Source organism: Aquarana catesbeiana, linkage group LG13, assembly GCF_042186555.1.
Source record: "Aquarana catesbeiana isolate 2022-GZ linkage group LG13, ASM4218655v1, whole genome shotgun sequence".
In the NCBI taxonomy this organism is placed as follows: Eukaryota; Metazoa; Chordata; class Amphibia; order Anura; family Ranidae; genus Aquarana; species Aquarana catesbeiana.
Window position 1 is genome coordinate 63,958,686 of NC_133336.1, and position 19,471 is coordinate 63,978,156.

At 44.4% G+C, this 19,471-nt stretch overlaps 1 protein-coding gene across 2 annotated transcripts in view; it reads right to left on the minus strand.

Annotated features, from left to right (window-relative positions):
• Positions 1-744: 744 nt before the first annotated feature.
• Positions 745-19,471, minus strand: part of MNAT1 (MNAT1 component of CDK activating kinase) — a 265,871-nt gene continuing 247,144 nt past the window's right edge. For both annotated transcript variants that reach the window (XM_073610513.1, XM_073610514.1), the window contains exon 8: positions 745-1,191. In XM_073610513.1, the coding sequence (XP_073466614.1) occupies positions 1,071-1,191 (121 nt within the window). In that variant the 3' untranslated portion in view covers positions 745-1,070. The remainder of the gene's footprint in view (positions 1,192-19,471) is intronic.

A 19,471-nucleotide genomic window follows, 5' to 3' on the forward strand; every position in this document is an offset into this window, starting at 1 on the left:
GAACTTCTGGGAGACTGAGCCAGCCTCTCCGGCCCCCTTCATAGCCCAGTGCTCCAGTGAGTGCTGAAGGGGGAGAGCAGAGAGCCGGTGACTGAACTGAGCGATCAGCATTTTTTGATCACTCAGTTCTCATTCTTAGAGGCAGTCGGACTGATGCTGCATCCACCTAGGAGAGTATAATTTTTTTTTTTCCTTTTTAATTCTCAAACTCTTTTAGGTAACACTAGCAGGTCTTGTCCCTCCCTCAGCCTGTGAGTGAACAGTGAAAGAATAAGGAGTGGATTAATGAGTGTCCCTCTACGTTCTATCAGCATGTATCTTGTTGCCACTGCAGACCAACCAAGCGGCTCCTTGCCCTGCTTTCCCTTTCTCAGTCTGAGCGTTGCTGTACAATGGAATGCAGGAGACTGATACCAAATAAAATTTGGGTACACTGCTTACAAAAGTAGATATTCCTGGATAGAGATTTGCACTGATTTGGGTCTTGCTCGGAGTTCAGATTTAAAACCTTCATCACTGAAAGGAGCACACACTTTGCCTTCCTTCATAGCGGTGTGTTTATTTTGAAATTACAGGTGCACTTTATTTTTATTTCTCCTGAAGATAGCCATTGATTGTAAAGATGAAGCAAAAACTCTGGATTAATGACAACCGTTCATGTTTCAGCGGTCCAACACACTCTGTGACTAACGCTGAGTAAATATTTATCCAACAAAGCCTCGTACAAAACGGAAAACCACAAACTAATAAAAGTTGGCTTTATTTAAAAATAAACAGAAAATTTACAACTTCTTAGAGAAATCCCATTGATTTAAATGGAATTATTCCTTTCTTCCATCAGACATGACTTGTTGTTTCAGTTGCTCTCAGGACCAGGAAAAAATGTATTGGTTTGAAGGCTGTTTTCTGTCGTGAAGAGAAAAAAAATTCCTCTGGAACACAGCTGTCTTTATTAAAGAGCACTCCGAGCCTAGGTGTAGCTGCAGATGGCAGTAATTTTACCAGATTCACTTGTGTTAGCTGCTGGTCTTGTGCCAACGTCCGTTCTTGTCCAGACTGGGGTATGCAAGTTAATACGCCTGCCAGAAGAGTCCGCTGAAGGCGTCCTGCAGTGCCCTATGGCATGCGAGAGAGGAAGTGTAGCCTCCAGCGAGATCCTGAGGGGAAGTAGCTCGTACATGGTTTAGATACCTGAAAACAAAGGACAACATTGTTAACCTCAAAGCACAGAAATTATATGTTCATTCATTTTGGCTGGGAATACCCAGATGTTTACTGACCATATTGTCAAGCATGGCTTATTACTATTTGTATTGAGCAAAGGCATAAATATGTTTTAAATCTGAGACCTTTATAAAAAAAAAAAAAAAAAAAATTAAGATTAGCTTCTTGAGAAGCATGAGATGCAAAGAAGCGATTAGGAGCCTGCTGGAAAACCGTTATGCTTTGATTCGTCACATCTTAGCGTAGCAGACTGTGGGGGGAGTTGAGTCATTAGCATTGCCCCACAAAACAAGCTGATTTTCAGCACTAAGAAACCTAAAACAGATGCAGTTCTGGCAGGAGACAAGAAAAAAGACCACCAGGACACATCAGTTGGTTTCATTCTGTACTGATGCCATCGTTGCTTGGAAAGGGGCATCCCAACAGCAATTTAGGTTATGAGGTGTTAATGCCAAGGGGGGTTATATTGCTTCACCTGTGTTTTATTTGGCCACTGGAGAAAGTCTGAAAGTGAATTTTTTTACTGATCTACCACGGGTGACAGCCACCTTTTGCAGGACAGAATTAATTTAAAACAAACATGTGGGATGAAGGGAAATACACTGCAGCATGTGTAATGAAGTATACCACCCTCCACTACATCAATGTGATGGAAGCTGAAGCAGAGTGTGTTTACTACAGCAGTAATGGCTTCTAGTATCCTAGTAATCTAGTACATTTCTTGGCTGCATGCATCCAATAAAAGAGAAGTATGGGTTTTTTTTTTTCAGAATCATACTTACCCCGGTCCGATGCTGCATCTGTCCCCCACTGCCTCTTATACTGAGAACCGAGCAATCAAACACCACAAATCACTTGGTTCTCAGCACTCCCTGAGCCTAGAGCTGCTGACTGTCAGTCACTGACCCTCTACCCTGCCCTCACTGGAGCGCTGGGCTGTGGAGGGGGCAAGAGTGGCCAGCTCAGGCTCTCAGCAGCTCCAGGCATGTGGGCGGATCCCGACTTCATTGTCGTGATCTTGCCCGAGCCTGGTCCGGCTCTGTAACTTCAACCCGCTGTCTGCTAAAAATGGGTCACAGGAGAAGTACAGCCAAATGAGCTTTGGCTGTACTACTTCTTTAAAGCAGCGGTGCCCAACCTTTTTTTTTTGCACCAGGGACTGGTTTAGTGGCAGCCAATTTTTCCAGGGAGGAAGGGGGATATTAACGGAGTCGGTCCACACCACAACCCCACTCCACAGCATAGTCCCCCCTTTAGTGCAGTGTTGTGCAGTGTTCTACAGTCCTCCTTTTTCATGGCAGTTGCCCCCCTTTAAAGCGATGTCCTCAGTTCCTCCTCACATTACAGCCCCCCTTACATCACAGTGGTGATTACCCACTTGTATATATTTGATTTCTGCTCAAATTTAGATCTCCAGCTGCTCCTGCCCCCTGCTCTGCTGATAGGATGACATCAGTGACCAGGCGGGTGGGAGAATTGGTGGAGGACACACAGGCTAAGTGGCATGCCAACACAGCAGCAGGTCGCTGCTCACCCCTGCTTCACTGCCCGGTCATCAACAGACCACTGAGAAGTACACCGGTCCGGGGGTTGGGGACCCTTGCAGTAAAGGGTTTCTCTGCCAAAAGCGATATTTTAGTCCTCCCCTAGATTCTTAAATGTTTTAGGTAATCCAACAGGAAGGCTCCCTTGCCATAACAACTAACTCTATATAACTGCCAGTTCTTTCACACCCTTGTGTGTTTTAGCTTCTCTTGTTGAATTCTCCAAAATATAAGCTAAATAAACCCGACTGGTAGAATAACCACAACAGGTTTGCAAATCCAGTAACTCAAGTGCAGTGGCTCTTACCAATAGAGTCTCCAAGAGATAAAAGAAAGTTACAAGGAGTTGCATTTGCATCTAGCAAACACCAGCATACTATATATTCAAAAGTATGTGGTTACCTCATCAAATGATTGAGTTTGGGTCTCCGGTCACACAAGCTCTTAATGGAAAAAAAGTGTCCTATTCACCACACATCACACCGGTAAGGTCCTATTGTCACCATCAAGAGAACCCACCCTAACCAATGCCACGCAGCCATTGCTGGTCTGCATGTAGATAAAAACTAACTGCAAAGAGGCTGTCGGAGATCAGAAGCACAAAGGATGACAAGAAAAGTGAAACCAGTATTTTATGAACAAAAAAAAAAGCTCAATTATCTATGATACACAGTGTTTTAGCAGAATAAATGTAATTCAGTTAGGATTTACATCTACTTTAAAAACATATAGGCAATTGGACAACACTGATTCCATAGAATAATGTGAATTGCCTTTTAACAGAACCAGAGCAATGAGAAAGGAATTTCTTCAATCAAAAAGGCTGAAACCATTTTTTCTACTGCAAACCACATTAAAATTATGTATTTTTATTGTTCTAAACCTCAATGTAATAGCAATTGTGTCTGAAAAGTCTATCTTCCTATAAATTACGCTCAGAGACCGCATATGCCGTGTCCTGATTTGAACTATTTGTTCTAGACATGTATCCAAAACGCTTTAAGTGCAGCTAGGTAGAAAGGCCAAAGGTGAGCGGCGCTCGGCACTCAGTATCCTGATTTAAAGGCATGTCCAACTTCATAAAAACTATTTGGGATAACACCCTTTTATCCAATGTATCTGTCAGCACCAAGGCTCAAAACCAGACAGCTATGGGATTCCCAATACAAGAACACTTGCACAGGGGTGTTAAACCTTGAGGATTATTTGTGAGCTGACTGATAGGACTTCTATAACGCCATACACTCCTGAGGAAAAGTTCTGCCTGCAGGGAATTAAGTAATACTGCTAAATAACTAGAAACCAAAATAAACTCAAGGTCCCGCCTTCCTGTGATGACCAGCTTGGTGCTCTTTGGAGATTTAGCAAACTATTTAAATTTACTTCATGGTGTCCATATTATCACACATACCTCATGCTCAAAGAGAATACATAGTGGCTCTGTACATGTTTTCTATTATTGCCAACATTATATATATACACAAGGGATGTTACTGATTAAAATTTTCGTGTTCGGATAATCGATTTTTTAAAAATCGATTAATCGACTAATTTCAATTATAATGCACGTACAGATCCAACTACTTTTAGCTGACGTCATGCGTAGCTCCTCCCCTGTACGCGTTATGTTCAATCAGAACTTCCTCAATGGGGCGGGGCTATGGCATCACCCCACAGTCTATTTAAATAGCACCGTTGTACATCAGGGGGACCGATGGAGAGCCAGAGACATCCATCACCTGCTGAGACAGCAAAGTGTCAGCTCTTTGGAAAAAAAGTGCCCTCAACATAAATGTTTCTTGATTGCTGTATAACCAATCAATGTCAGTTCATCGTCAAACTGACTTACAGGAAAGCCCTCAGATATGTTGATTTTCATAGCCAAGTCCAGGATTTACATAGATGTTTATCTGAATACTTTGACCAGTGAGATCAATCAAATCGTTAGGATCTGTCTTCCTCGAATTATGATTTCACGGACATCGATGTCACCGGACTCCTCCCCCCTTCCCTTCGTTAGCAGATGGAGGCACTTGGGGAAGGGGGGAGGAGTCCTCTTGCCCGCCGTATTGTAGAATGACAGGGAGGTTCTCTCGTTCTGGGATGACGTTATATGAGGTCGTCCCATCCTCGATCTTGGTAAAGAGCCGACAATGAGGCTCCTTACCCATGTGATCAACTATATCCAACCACAGCTGATCACATGTAAACAAGCAAATGCCGGTTTATCAGCTTTCCTCTCCTCACATCATCAGTGCCCTGATTATCAGTGCAGCCCCAACAGTGTCCAGCAGTGATGCGAGTAAGTGCTCATCAAGGAAGCCAGTCAGTGCTGCCTTTCAGTGCCGCCAATCAGTGCCCATCAGTTCCACTTATCAGTGCCCATCAGTGTTGCATATTATTGCCTCCTCATTAGTGCCATTCAGTTATTCATCTCATTGTGCTGCCCCTTATCAGCGCACATCAGTGAAGGAGAAAAATTACTTCTTATTTATAAAATTCTCTAACAGAAATCAAGAAAAACTTTTTTTTTTTAATTTTCAGTCTTTTTTTTTTTTTTAGCAAAAAATATTAAACCCAGTGGTTATTAAATACCACCAAAAGAAAGCTCTGTCTGTCTCAAAAAAAGATACCAAATGTCATTTGGGTACCGCGTTGCTTGACCACGCAACTGTCATTTAATGCGCAACAGCACTGAAAGCTGAAAACTGGCCTGGGTAGGAAGGGGGTGAAAGCAGTTAAATGATATGTTCACCTTTTGTGCATTTATTATTTCTTTCTCATACATCATGGGACACAGAGTCTCAGTAATTACTGATGGGTTATATAGGTATCACTAGGTGATTGGACACTGGCACACCCTAACCAGGAAGTTCAACCCCCTATATAATCCCTCCCCTTACAGGGATACCTCAGTTTTTACGCCAGTGTCTTAGGTGTTGGACGTGTAAAGATGTCCTGTGCTGAAGCTCCAAAAGGAATATCCTGATATCCTATGCTGGGGCAAGCCAGGCGAACTGGATCCATTCAAAGTGTCTTTTCATGGCCGAATTGGATGGTACCCAGGCCTCGTGTCAGAAGAAACAAGGTTTTACCTGTAACGCTTCTCTTTTTAGAGAGCTGGACCCCGCATATCAGAAAAGGGTCGTTAACACCTTATTTCTGGCTGGGTGCTTTACAGGGCCAGAACTGTGGATCCCCCTATCCCTAGGGGGCCCCAGTCTCTGAAGGTTTTTTCAAACGGAGCCCACCGTGAGAGGTGAAGATTGGGTCTGTGTATACAGACTCCTGCGGCTGGATAACGTAAGAGGAGATTCCACAGAATTTTAATTCTAGTAGGTTTTCTCCTTTAAGGTAAATGCATGCTATGCCTATTGTGACCACCGGGGGCTACCAAAAGCACATATCTTTCATGATGATTTCTGTCCCAGCCTTCGACGCTGCACAGAGCTCCTCCGACCGGCTCCAGGTAGGATGGGGGTTTTTCTCCTCTGGGATATTCCCCCAGGCTAAGGGGAGGCCGCGGGAAGGCTGTAAGGCGGTTACACTGCACTGTCACCGCCGCTGCCGCCGCCATTGCATCATGCAGGCTCCATCTCTGCCAGCCTCTCTCCTTCCTCCTCCATCCCCAGCCTTCCTCCATGCTTGTTCTGGAAGCGGCTAGCGCAGGAAGCACTCGTTTTTTCGAAAAGGAAGGGGGGGGGGGGCGAGGCGTCAGCATGCTCAGACGCCCACATTGCCTGAAACAGAGCTATTTAAAGCACACTTTACAGGTGCTCTGAGCCTTTGGAGGGACACAGAGCTGACAGTCGCATGTTAGGTGGGACACAGGCATTCCCCTAGGCTGCATTTACTAAGGCAACACCAGACTGGGCATTTGGTAGCAAGGCTTTTGCCAGACTACATCGCTCAGCAGTCAGTGTTCATTTTGGATACCTCCACCTTGTTGCTTTGCACTATGGGTAGAAGAGGTTCAAATACCCCCAGAACCAGAGACACTAGGGGATCTTGGTCGGGTTCTGAGGACCCCCTGTCTGCAACATCCTCCCCCCCAAGGGGCCAGGGACGGCTAGCCAGGGAGAACTGTTGGGGTCAGGGGCTGTACCCGCTTTTGGCACTTCAGCCCCTGTATACGTTACACAAGAGGTTTTTTCCTCAACCATTAATGGTTTAGAGGAAAGATTAATGGCCGTGATCACATCTTCACTCAGTGGAAGAAAACGCACTAGGCCTTCCTCTGCTCCCCAAGACCCTCAGGAAGAGGAGCTCTAGGATAAAGGAGAGGAATCCCTTTCAGAGGATCGGGATGGGACGGATGATTCCTCTTCGAAGGAATCAGGTGGAGAGGGACCCTCTTCGACTTCCCAAGAGGAGAAAGTCTTAGTACAGATCCTTACTGGATTGGTCCGCTCCACATTTAAGTTGCCCGTATCTGAACCAGTTAGGGAACCTTCTTCTTCTTTGGGGTCGCTGAAACCTTCTCAAACAGCACATGCTTTTCCTGTTCATAATTTGCTTGAAAAGCTCCTTTATTATGAGTGGGATCACCCAGATAAGCGTTTTCTTCCGCTGAAAAAGTTTTCAACACTTTATCCTATGGAAGAAAAATTTATTAAGATGTGGGGAATGCCGGCCATTGATGCGGCCATTTCCTCTATAAATAGTAGTCTGACTTGTCCTGTAGACAACTCTCAGATGCTCAGGGATCCTGTGGATAAAAAGATGGAATCCTTATTGAAGGATGTTTTTTCCTTAGCAGGATCAGTGGCTCGACCTGCAGTAGCAGCGATTGGAGTCTGTCAATACTTAAGAGACCATGTTAAGCAGGTCATCAAGGTTCTACCTGAACAGCAGGCCCAGGGGTTTGCTAACCTTCCAGCGGCCTTATGTTATGTTGTTGACGCCATCAGAGATTCTATCATGCAAACCTCTCGTCTTTCACTTGGGTTGGTGCATATGCGTAGGATCTTATGGTTGAAAAATTGGTCAGCCGAAGCACCATGTAAGAAGCTCTTGGCTGGGTTTCCTTTTAGTGGTGCAAGGTTGTTTGGAGAAGATTTGGATAATTATATCAAGAGAATCTCTTGTGGGAAAAGCACTCTCTTACTTGTTAAGAAGAAGAGTAAGCGTCCCTCTTTCAAACGGACTCTTTCCCCAGCGCCAGGGGCATCAGCCTCCAGGCAGTCACGACGACCTCCTCCGTCTGGGGCAAGAAACAAGAGTCAACCCCAGGGACAAAAGAAGTCCTGGGGGAAGAAGTCTTCTAGACAAGACACTAAGGCCTCTTCCTGAAGGGGCGCCCCTGCTCGCTTGAGTGGGGGGAGGGCTGCTGCAGTTCTCAAGGCTCTGGCAGGAGGACTTCCAGGACAGATGGGTAATCTCCACGGTAACCTTAGGGTACAAGTTGGAGTTCCAAGAATTTCCCTCTCCTCGTTTCCTCAGATCAAGTGTTCCCAGGGACCCAGAGAAGAAGCAGTCGCTCCTTCTAGCGTTAGAGCGACTTTTGTCACAAGAGGTCATTATGGTGGTTCCCACAAAGGATCAGGGATTGGGCTTCTATTCCAACCTTTTTATGGTCCAAAAACCAAATGGGGATGTCAGACCCATTCTGGATTTAAGAGATCTGAATCAATTCCTAAGGATTCAGTCCTTCCGCATGGAATCAGTTCGGACAGTAGTCTCCAACCTGCAGGGAGGAGAATTTTTGGCATCGATAGACATCAGAGATGCATATCTACATGTGCCCATTTTTCCTGCTCATCAGAAGTTTCTACGCTTCGAGATAGGAGGGCGCCATTTCCAGTTTGTGGCGCTGCCCTTCGGGATAGCCACTGCACCTCGAGTGTTCACAAAGATCTTAGCTCCTCCTCTGGCCAGATTAAGGGCTCAGGGTATAACTGTCATAGCATACCTAGACGACCTGCTCTTGATAGACCAGTCGGTAGCTTCCTTGAACAGGAGCTTGAGGACCACGGTCAAGTATCTGGAACACCTAGGCTGGATCCTCAACCTAGAAAAGTCTTTCCTAAAGCCAGTAAGAAGACTGGAGTATTTGGGTCTGATCATAGACACAAGCCAGGAGAAAGTATTTCTTCCTCAGGCAAAGATTACTGCTTTAAGGGAACTGATTCTGACAGTTGGGACCAAGAAGGGTCCTTCTGTCCATCTTTGTATGAGGCTGCTAGGAAAGATGGTGTCTTCATTCGAAGCAGTTCCCTATGCTCAGTTTCATTCAAGACTGCTGCAACACAGTATTCTGTCAGCCTGGAACAAGAAGGTTCAGGCGTTAGACTTTCCGATGCACCTGTCTAATGCGGTGCGTCAGAGCCTCAAGTGGTGGCTAATACCCGAAAACCTGCGGAAGGGGAAATCCTTTCTACCTGTTACCTGGACGGTGGTAACAACAGATGCCAGTCTGTCAGGTTGGGGAGCAGTTCTGGAACAGTCTGCGATCCAGGGGCTATGGTCTAAGACCGAGAGGACCTTACCCATCAACATTCTGGAGATCCAGGCGGTATATCTAGCCCTAAAAGCCTAGACTGTCAGGCTACAGGGTTGCCCGGTCAGGATTCAGTCCGACAATGCCACAGCAGTGGCTTATGTCAATCATCAGGGAGGCACCCGGAGCCGGGCTGCTCAAAAAGAGGTGAACCAGATCTTAGTCTGGGCAGAGATGCATGTGCCATGCATATCGGCAGTTTTCATTCCAGGGATAGAGAACTGGCAGGCGGACTATCTAAGTCGCCAGCAGTTACTCCCAGAGGAATGGTCTCTGCATCCCGACTTTTTTTGGCCATATGCCAAAGATGGGGGGTTCCAGATGTAGATCTTTGCTTCCCAATTCAACAAAAAGATAGACAGATTTGTGGCAAGGACAAGGGATCCTCTTGCATGCGGGACGGATGCGTTCGTGATTCCGTGGCATCGGTTCTCACTGATTTATGCATTCCCGCCTATTCTGCTACTGCCACGACTCCTTCGCATGATCAGGCAGGAAAGGAAGTTTGTACTTCTGGTGGCCCCCGCTTGGCCCAGAAAGACTTGGTATGCAGAAATAGAAAGGATGACGGTGGGTTCCCCGTGGACCCTACCGGTACGCCCAGAACTGTTATCTCAAGGTCCAGTGTTCCATCCTGCCTTATAAATGCTGAATTTGACGGTTTGGCTATTGAGACCCACGTTCTGAAGAGTCGTGGGCTTTCAGGTCCTGTGATATCTACCTTGATCAATGCAAGGAAGCCAGCTTCCAGAATGATTTATCATAGAGTCTGGAAAGCTTATATATCCTGGTGTGAATCCTGGGGTTGGCATCCCAGAAAATGTGTGATTGGTAGAATCCTTGATTTTCTACAATTGGGATTAGAAATGAAGCTGGCCTTGAGTACCATCAAGGGCCATGTCTCGGCCTTATCAGTATTAATTCAACGGCCACTTGCTTCGCATTCTTTGGTCCGAAACTTTATGCAGGGGGTGATGCATCTTAATCCTGGGACTTGAACTTGGTTCTGTCGGTGTTAGAGAAACAGCCTTTTAAACCAATACGTCAGATCCCTTTGATCTTTCTGACAAGAAAACTAATTTTTCTGGTAGCCATCTCTTCTGCTAGAAGAGTATCAGAGTTAGCAGCTCTTTCCTGTAAAGAGCCTTATTTGATTGTACACAAGGATAGAGTGGTACTGCGCCCTCATCCTACTTTTTTACCGAAGGTGGTTTCAGATTTTCATCTAAACCCAGACATTGTTCTGCCTTTCTTTTTTCCAGATCCCTGTTCTTCGGAAGAAAGGTCACTACATTCTTTGGATGTAATAAGAGCAGTCAAAACCTATCTGGAAGCAACTGCTAAAATTCGCAAAACGGATGTTTTGTTCGTGCTGCCAGAAGGTCCCAATAGAGAACAGGCAGCGTCAAAAGCTACCATTTCTAAATGGATTCGACAATTGATTATTCAGGCTTACGATTTGAAACAGAAGATTCCTCCGTTTCAGATCAAGGCACATTCCACAAGGGATATTGGTGCTTCTTGGGCAGTGCATCACCGGGCCTCTATGGCTCAAATCTGCAAGGCGGCAACCTGGTCTTCAGTCCATACATTCACCAGATTTTATCAGGTGGATGTGAGAAGGCATGAGGATATCGCCTTTGGGCGTAGTGTGCTGCAGGCAGCGGTACAGGGTTCTCAGGTCTGATTGCACCCTACTTGGCTGTGGTTCCCCTCCCCTCAGATAGCATTGCTCTGGGACATCCCATCAGTAATTACTGAGGCTCTGTGTCCCGTGATGTATGAGAAAGAAAATAGGATTTTTTATAACAGCTTACCTGTAAAATCCTTTTCTTTCGATGTACATCACGGGACACAGAGGTCCCGCCCCTCTTCTAATACACTTATATTGCTTTGCTACAAAACTAAGGTATCCCTGTAAGGGGAGGGATTATATAGGGGGTTGAACTTCCTGGTTAGGGTGTGCCAGTGTCCAATCACCTAGTGATACCTATATAACCCATCAGTAATTACTGAGGCTCTGTGTCCGTGATGTACATCGAAAGAAAAGGATTTTACGGGTAAGCTGTTATAAAAAATCCTATTTTTTTCTTGCAGAAGCATGTAAAGCACTGCACCCATGATCAGTGGATAAGGGATGCAATGTCAGGTTTCTGCAGACAAGCCCTCCAGTTTTTTAGCCAGTACCTGCATACGGGCTGTCTGTTTGAAAGTTGCAGGGCTTGTAAATGAATGACGAGATCGCTCATCAGCACCCTTGTAGTTCATTCAGAACTACAGGCCATCAGCCGCAGTGGCTGACATTAGTTGTAGTTCATTCATTCACAGGCCGTGCAGGTTTTTAAAATGTGACAGCGGGTGCAGAGAGCAGGCAGAGAAACTTTATAGGGCCCAGTTGCTTTAGGATCCACAATTCTCGATTAAACCCATGGAGCATTATTCCAGCCAGTCTGGTCGAAAAGTCCGCCCGTGTGTACACGGCATTAGAATCTGCAAAAGACTTGAAACTGGGGCAGAGGTTTACCTTCCAGCAGGACAAAGACCCTAAACATACAGCCAGAGCCACAATGAAATGTTTTAAATCAAAGCATATTTATGTGTTAGAGTGACCAAGTCAAAGTCCTGACCTAAATCCATGTGAGAATCTGTGGCAAGACTTGAAATTTTGCTCTTCACAGATGCTCTCCGTCTAAACTGACAGAGCTATTTTGCAAAGAAGAATGGGCACAAAATTCCCTCTCTAGATGTGCAAAGCTGGTAGAGACATACCAAAAAAAGAATTGCAGCTATAATTGCAGCAAAAGGTGGTTCTACAAAGTATTGACTCATAGGGGCTGAATACAAATGTACGCCACACTTTTCACATATTTGTAAAGCATTTATAATTTTCCTTCCACTTCACAATTATGTGCGACTTTTTGTTGGTCTATCACATAAAATCCCAATAAAATACATTTACATTTTTGGTTGTGACATGACAAAATGTGCAACATTTCAAGGGGTAAGAATACTTTTTCAAGGCACTATACAAAGTCCTGTGCATAAGCCCTTTGCCTACCAGTCCCTTGCCTGTTGTTCTTGGGAAGTACAAGTATCAGTACACCATACTCTGTAAATTTAGAAAAGCAAGCAAAAACATTCACTTTTCACCCTGCACTGAATAAAACAAATAGATAACACACGGTTTAGCATTTTCTGATTATTCAGGAAATGACAGATAAGCAAATGAACATATATGTTACCCATATAACTGTATATTTTAAAGACCCTTCTGTATTATGTATATTATTCTAATGGATGATGAAAAACAGGTGCTTCTTCAGGAAGCTTCCTTCTTTGTTACTTCTACAATCATACTGGGATAAATTAGGATCAGATTAGGATCATATGCACCATTAAGTAGTTTATACAATGGTCCTACTGCTGCTTACATTCCATTCCTCCCATCATATTGAAAAAATATGGATTTACCGAAAACCATATTCCAGAGTTCAGCCATGGAACATCGCCCCTGGAAACAACTGGCATGAGGGTGAAAGAAGAGAAGGGCTCCCGTACTTTAATACCTTCCAGAACCCAGGTTATTTTTACAAGGGGATAATTAGTTGTAAGCTGGAGCAGATATGCAACATTCCACACCCATCCTCTGGAGTTTTCCACATAGAGCTGTTCTATAGAAGTAGAATGTCCTTTAATACAGAATAACACTTGTTTTTCCAGACAAGAATGAACATACCCACAAATGATGTGCTACACTCTAAATCTCCTTCCTCTTATAAGTCTACCCAAGTACCTCCCTCCATCTGCCCATCAGCTTAGAAAGGCACTCCTGCAAGGCTGATATCAGCATTCAGCAGATGCATGGTTATGCAGAATAAAGTTTTCGGGCAGTTACACTAGCTGAACTGAACTTAGTTTCAAGGCTTTCTAAATAAACATATAAGTGAAGTACATGGTGCCCTGCTCACCTGAAGGTGTTGTATAACCACTTTAAGACCAGACCTTTTCTGGCACTTTTTACTTACAAGTTTAAATCAGTGGAAGGGAAGACCCTCACCATGCCAACATCCAAAATATATTATATTTTTTATACATATTATTTATATATATATATATATATATATATATATATATATATATATATATATATATAGATTGAACAAGTCAAAAAATTGGTGAACTTTGTGGGCACATAATGAGAGGGTGAATCAATAAAAAAGGTATACATTTTATTACAGCATAATTAAAAAAAACATAAACAACACCCTGTATGGACACAGTTACCAGTTACCCAATAATGCAGTTACAGAGGGCTGGGTCTAAGATACAAGGATTGATTTTGTAATATATCAAAGTGAGAAAAAGAATTCTGATACAGTAATGCCTCCAAAAACTTGCTCGTGGACACGTTTCACTAAAATATTAGATTCCTCAGGCAGATACTGGGTAGTACATGTGCAAGTATTTAATGTAGTATACAGTGCCTTGCAAAAGTATTCACCCCCCCCTGGCTTTTTACCGATTTTGTTACATTACAGCCTTTAGTTCAATGTTTTTTTAATCTGAATTACATGTGATGGATCAGAACACAATAGTCTAAGTTGGGGAAGTAAAGTTAGAAAAATATACATAAAACTATTTTTCATAAATAAAAAAAATGATAATTGGCATGTGCGTATGTATTCACCCCCTTTGTTATGAAGCCCATAAAAAGCTCTGGTGCAACCAATTACCTTCAGAAGTCACATAAGTAGTGAAATGATGTCCACCTGTGTGCAATCTAAGTGTCACATGATCTGTCATTACATATACACACCTTTTTGAAAGGCCCCAGAGGCTGCAACACCTAAGCAAGAGGCACCACTAACCAAACACTGCCATGAAGACCAAGTAACTCTCCAAACAAGTAAGGGACAATGTTGTTGAGAAGTACAAGTCAGGGTAGGTTATAAAAAAATAAGGGCAAGGAGGGCATTAATCAGAGAGGCAGCACAGAGATCTAAGGTAACCCTGGAGGAGCTGCAGAGTTCCACAGCAGAGACTGCAGAATCTGTACATAGGACGACAATAAGCCGTACGCTCCATAAAGTTGGGCTTTATGGCAGAGTGGCCAGAAGAAAGCCATTACTTTCAGCAAAAACAAAATGGCACGTTTTGAGTTTGCGAAAAGGCATGTGGGAGACTCCCAAAATGTATGGAGGAAGGTGCTCTGGTCTGATGAGACTAAAATTTTACTTTTTGGCCATAAAAGAAAATGCTATGTCTGTCACAAACCCAACACATCACATCATCCAAAGAACACCATCCCCACAGTGAAACATGGTGGTGGCAGCATCATGCTGTGGGGATGTTTTTCAGCAGACGGGACTGGAAAACTGGTCAGAGTTGAAGGAAAGATGGATGGTGCTAAATACAGGGATATTCTTGAGAAAAACCTGTACCACACTGTGTGTGATTTGAGGCTAGGACGGAGGTTCACCTTCCAGCAGGGCAATGACCCCAAACACACTGCTTTGTGGCAAAATCTAAAGCGCCGAGCAGTTTTGTTCTTCTAGTTAAGAGGTTACTTCCGGTTTCCCTGTTCCATAGGGAAACCAGAAGTGATGTTGGCAGCTCCGTGGAACGCACGGCCCGAGCGGAGCTGCCTGTAAGGTAAGTGAGGCTGCATTTGATGGTGCACAGTGAGGCTGCGTTCCATGGCGCACAGTGAGGCTGCGTTCCATGGCGCACAGTGAGGCTGCGTTCCATGGCGCACAGTGAGGCTGCGTTCCATGGCGCACAGTGAGGCTGCGTTCCATGGCGCACAGTGAGGCTGCGTTCCATGGCGCACAGTGAGGCTGCGTTCCATGGGGCACAGTGAGGCTGCGTTCCATGGGGCACAGTGAGGCTGCGTTCCATGGGGCACAGTGAGGCTGCGTTCCATGGGGCACAGTGAGGCTGCGTTCCATGGGGCACAGTGAGGCTGCGTTCCATGGGGCACAGTGAGGCTGCGTTTGATATGGCACAGTGGCTGCGTTTGATATGGCACAGTGGCTGCGTTTGATATGGCACAGTGGCTGCGTTTGATATGGCACAGTGGCTGCGTTTGATATGGCACAGTGGCTGCGTTTGATATGGCACAGTGGCTGCGTTTGATATGGCACAGTGGCTGCGTTTGATATGGCACAGTGGCTGCGTTTGATGGGCACAGTGGCTGCAATTGATGGCAATTGATGGTGGGTTTTTTTTCAGAATTTTTCAGTTTGTTTGCGCCCCCCAAAAAATTTTGAGCACCAGCCGCCACTGCACACATCTCAGGAGGGATTTTGGTCTACTCTTCTTTACAAATCTTCTCTAAATCCTACTAAACCCAGTGATATGAAAGATAGTTCATCAGCCCCCCCCCTGCAGCTTAAACATCTTATTTTTACATTAAACTACTGCCACTATATACCTTTTTGGCTGATCTGTAAACCACAGTCACATGATAAACTGGAGTGTCTGACCGAGTGCTGAGTGTTCAGGTAGGAGGAGATTTCCACTACAACCTGTGTCCTAATGCTGTTATGGGAGGCGGATCGTCAATCAATCAAGATGTGACATCCCACGCACTGTGTTCTTTTTTAGTTACTGAGCATGGAGGAGGAGGGAGTAACTGGGCTGTCATTTGTGATCTGTATACATACCCAAATGTGTGATGTCAAAACAATGTGACCTGACTAGCTCAGCTCAACAAGGAAATATTCTCTACAGCAATAAAGACCAAACTGATCATGTGCAGGGAGACCACTCTGACTGTGTCTTATCTGGCCTTGCCCAGAGAGACCCTGCAGGAGGGGGATGATCTGTGCGAACAGGATCAAAGAGCCTTACACAATGCAGAGGATTAACCCCATAAGTTTCACAGTGAGTATAACAAGCATGCTATTCTGCATATACAGACAGATGTTACTGTTGTGGGTTTAGTAACACTTTAAGGTTTCTTAGCTGTCGCTAGAGAACTCAAAGTTTTAGCTCCCTTCATAAATATTCTATAGGATTAAGGTCTGGAGACTGGCTAGGCCACTCCATGAGCTTAATGTGCTTCTACTTGTGCAGCTCCTTTGTTGCCTTGGCAGTACGTTTTGGGTAATTGTCATGCTGGAGGAACCATTAATCCTTCAGTGTTCTGGCTGAGGGAAGAAGGTTCTCATCCAAGATTTTACAATACATGGCCCTGTCCATTGGCCCCTCAATGCAGCAAAGTCGGGCTATACTTTTAGCAGAGAAACAGCCCCAAAGAATAATGTTTCCACCTCCATGCCAGACTGTAGGGATAGTGTTCTTGGGGTCATATTCAGGCATTTTTCTTCCTCCAAACACGGCGAGCCGAGTTAATGCCAAAGAGCTCAATTTTGGTCTCATCTGACCACAGTACTTTCTCCCAATCCTTCTCTGAATCATTTAGATATTCACTGGCAAACTTCAGACGGGCCTGTACGTGTGACTTCTTGAGGAGGGGGACCTTGTGGGCTCTGCAGGATTTTAATCCATGGTGACGTTCTGTGTTACCAATGGTTTGTTTAGCGACTGTGGTCCGGACCGTCTTAAAATTATTTACAAGCTCCTCCCGTGTAGTTCTTGGCTGATCCCTCACTTTTCGCATGATCATCCTTATCCCATGAGGCAAAATCTTGCACGGAGCTCCAGACCGAGGGCAATTGATGGTTATTTTGTATTTCTTCCATTTGCAAATAATCACTCCAACAGTCGTCTCCTTCTCACCAAGCTTCTTGCTGATGATGTTATAGCCCATTCAAGCCTTGTGCAGGTCTTACAATCTTGTCCCTGACGTCCTTTGACAGCTCTTTGGTCTTGCCCATGATGGTGAGGTTTGAATGGAAGAAAGAGAGAGATTCTGTGGACAGGTGTCTTTCATAAGTATAACATAGTTACATAGTAGGTGAGGTTGAAAAAAGTCCATCAAGTCCAACCTATGTGTGTGATTATATGTCAGTATTACATTGTATATTCCTGTATGCTGTGGACGTTCAGGTGCTTATCTAAGTTTTTTTGAAACTAACGATGCTCCCCGCTAAAACCGCCGCCTGTGGAAGGGAATTCAACATCCTTGCCGCTCTTACAGTAAAGAACCCTCTATGCAGTTTAAGGTTAAACCTCTTTTCTTCTAATTTATTGAGTGGCCACCTGTCTCATTAAACTATCTTACGCAGAAAAGTTTTATCCCTATTGTGGTGTCACCAGTATGGTATTTGTAAATTGAAATCATATCCCCTCTCAAGCGTCTCTTCTCCAGAGAGAATAAGTTCAGTGCTCGCAAACTTTCTTCATAACCAATATCCACCAGTCCCTTTATTAGTTTTGTTGCCCTTCTTTGTACTCGCTCCATTTCCAGCACATCCTTCCTGAGGACTTGTGCCCAGAACTGGACATCACACTCCAGGTGAGGTCGGACCAGAGTCTTGTAGAGTGGGAGAATTATCGTTTTATCTCTGGAGGTAATCCCCTTTTTAATGCATGCCAATATTCTGTTTGCTTTGTTAGCAGTAGCTTGGCATTGTATGCCATTGCTGAGCCTATCATCTACTAGGACCCCAGATAATTTTCCATCCTTGATTCCCCCAGAGGTTCTCCCCCAGGTGAGTAGATTGTATTCATATTTTTGTCACCCAAATGTATTACTTTACATTTTTCCACATTAAACCTCATTTGCCATGTAGTTGCCCACCCCATTAATTTGTTCAAATCTACTTGCAAGGTTTCCACATCCTGCGGAGTAGTTATTGCCCTGCTTAGCTTAGTATCTTCCGCAAATACAGAGATTGAACTGTTTACTTCATCCTCCAGGTCGTTTATGAACAAATTAAATAGGATTGGCTCCAGCACAGAACCCTGGGGGACCCCACTACCCACCCCTGGCCATTCCAAGTACTCCCCATTTATCACCACCCTCTCAACGCGCCCTTGTAGCCAGTTTTCAATCCATGTACTCACCCTATGGTCCATGCCAACGGACCTTATTTTGTACAGTGAACGTTTATGGGGAACTGTGTCAAATGCTTTTGCAAAATCCAGATACACCACATCTACGGACCTTCCTTTAGCTAGATGACAACTCATCTCCTTATAGAAGGTTAATAGATCAGTTTGGCAAGAACAATTCTTCATTAATCCATGCTGATTACTGCTAATGATATGGTTCTCATTACTAAAATCTTGTATATAGTCCCTTATCATCCCCTCCAAGAGCTTTGCATACTATTGATGTTAGGCTAACTGGTCTGTAATTCCCAGGGATGTATTTTGGCCCTTTTTTAAATATTGGTACTACATTGGCTTTTCTCCAATCATTCCAGTCAGTAGACTGTCAGTAAAAATTAGGAACAATGGTCTGGCAATTACTTGACTAATGCCGTGTACACACGGGCAGACTCTTGAGCATCAAATGTCCGACACTCTTTCCGACGGACTTTCGACAGAGTTACAACGGACTTGCGAACGACCGGACTTGCTCACACACGAACGGACTAAAGTCTGTTCGAAAACCCTAAGGTCCGTTCGAAAGTCCGATCGTTTGAACGTGATGACGTACGACTGGACTAGAATAAGTAAGTTCATAGCCAGTAGCTGCCCTTGCGTCCTTTTTTGTCCGTCGGACTAGCATACACACACATATTTTTCGATCTGACTCGAGTCTGTCAGAAAGATTTGAAACATGTTTTAAATCTAAAGTCCGTCTGATTTTCGGCAGAAAAAGTCCGCTGGAGGTCCGATGAGGTCCACACATGATCGGATTGTCTGACAGATTAGTTCCGTCGGACCAGTCCGGTCGAAAAGTCTGCCGTGTGTACATGGCATAAGTTTCCCAAGTCTATTCCTAATTCTATCCTCTGTTAGCCATGAGGCTGCTTCCTGTGATGTGCCCTGAGGATAAACACTGCAGTTTTGGTTACTGAAGCCCCCCGATTCCCTCATGAAGACTGAGGAGAAGAATAAATTCAATATCTTCGCCATCTCACTATCCTTCGTAACCAGATTTCCTTCATCATTCTTTATGGGGCCAAAATGTTCTGTCCTCCCTCTTTTACTGTATATATACTTAAATAATTTCTTGGGATTTAATTTTGCTCTCCTCCGCTATGTGTCTTTCGTGTTCTATCTTAGCCGCCCTAATTGCACCCTTACATTTCTTGTTGCATTCTTTGTAAAGTCTGAATGTTGATGA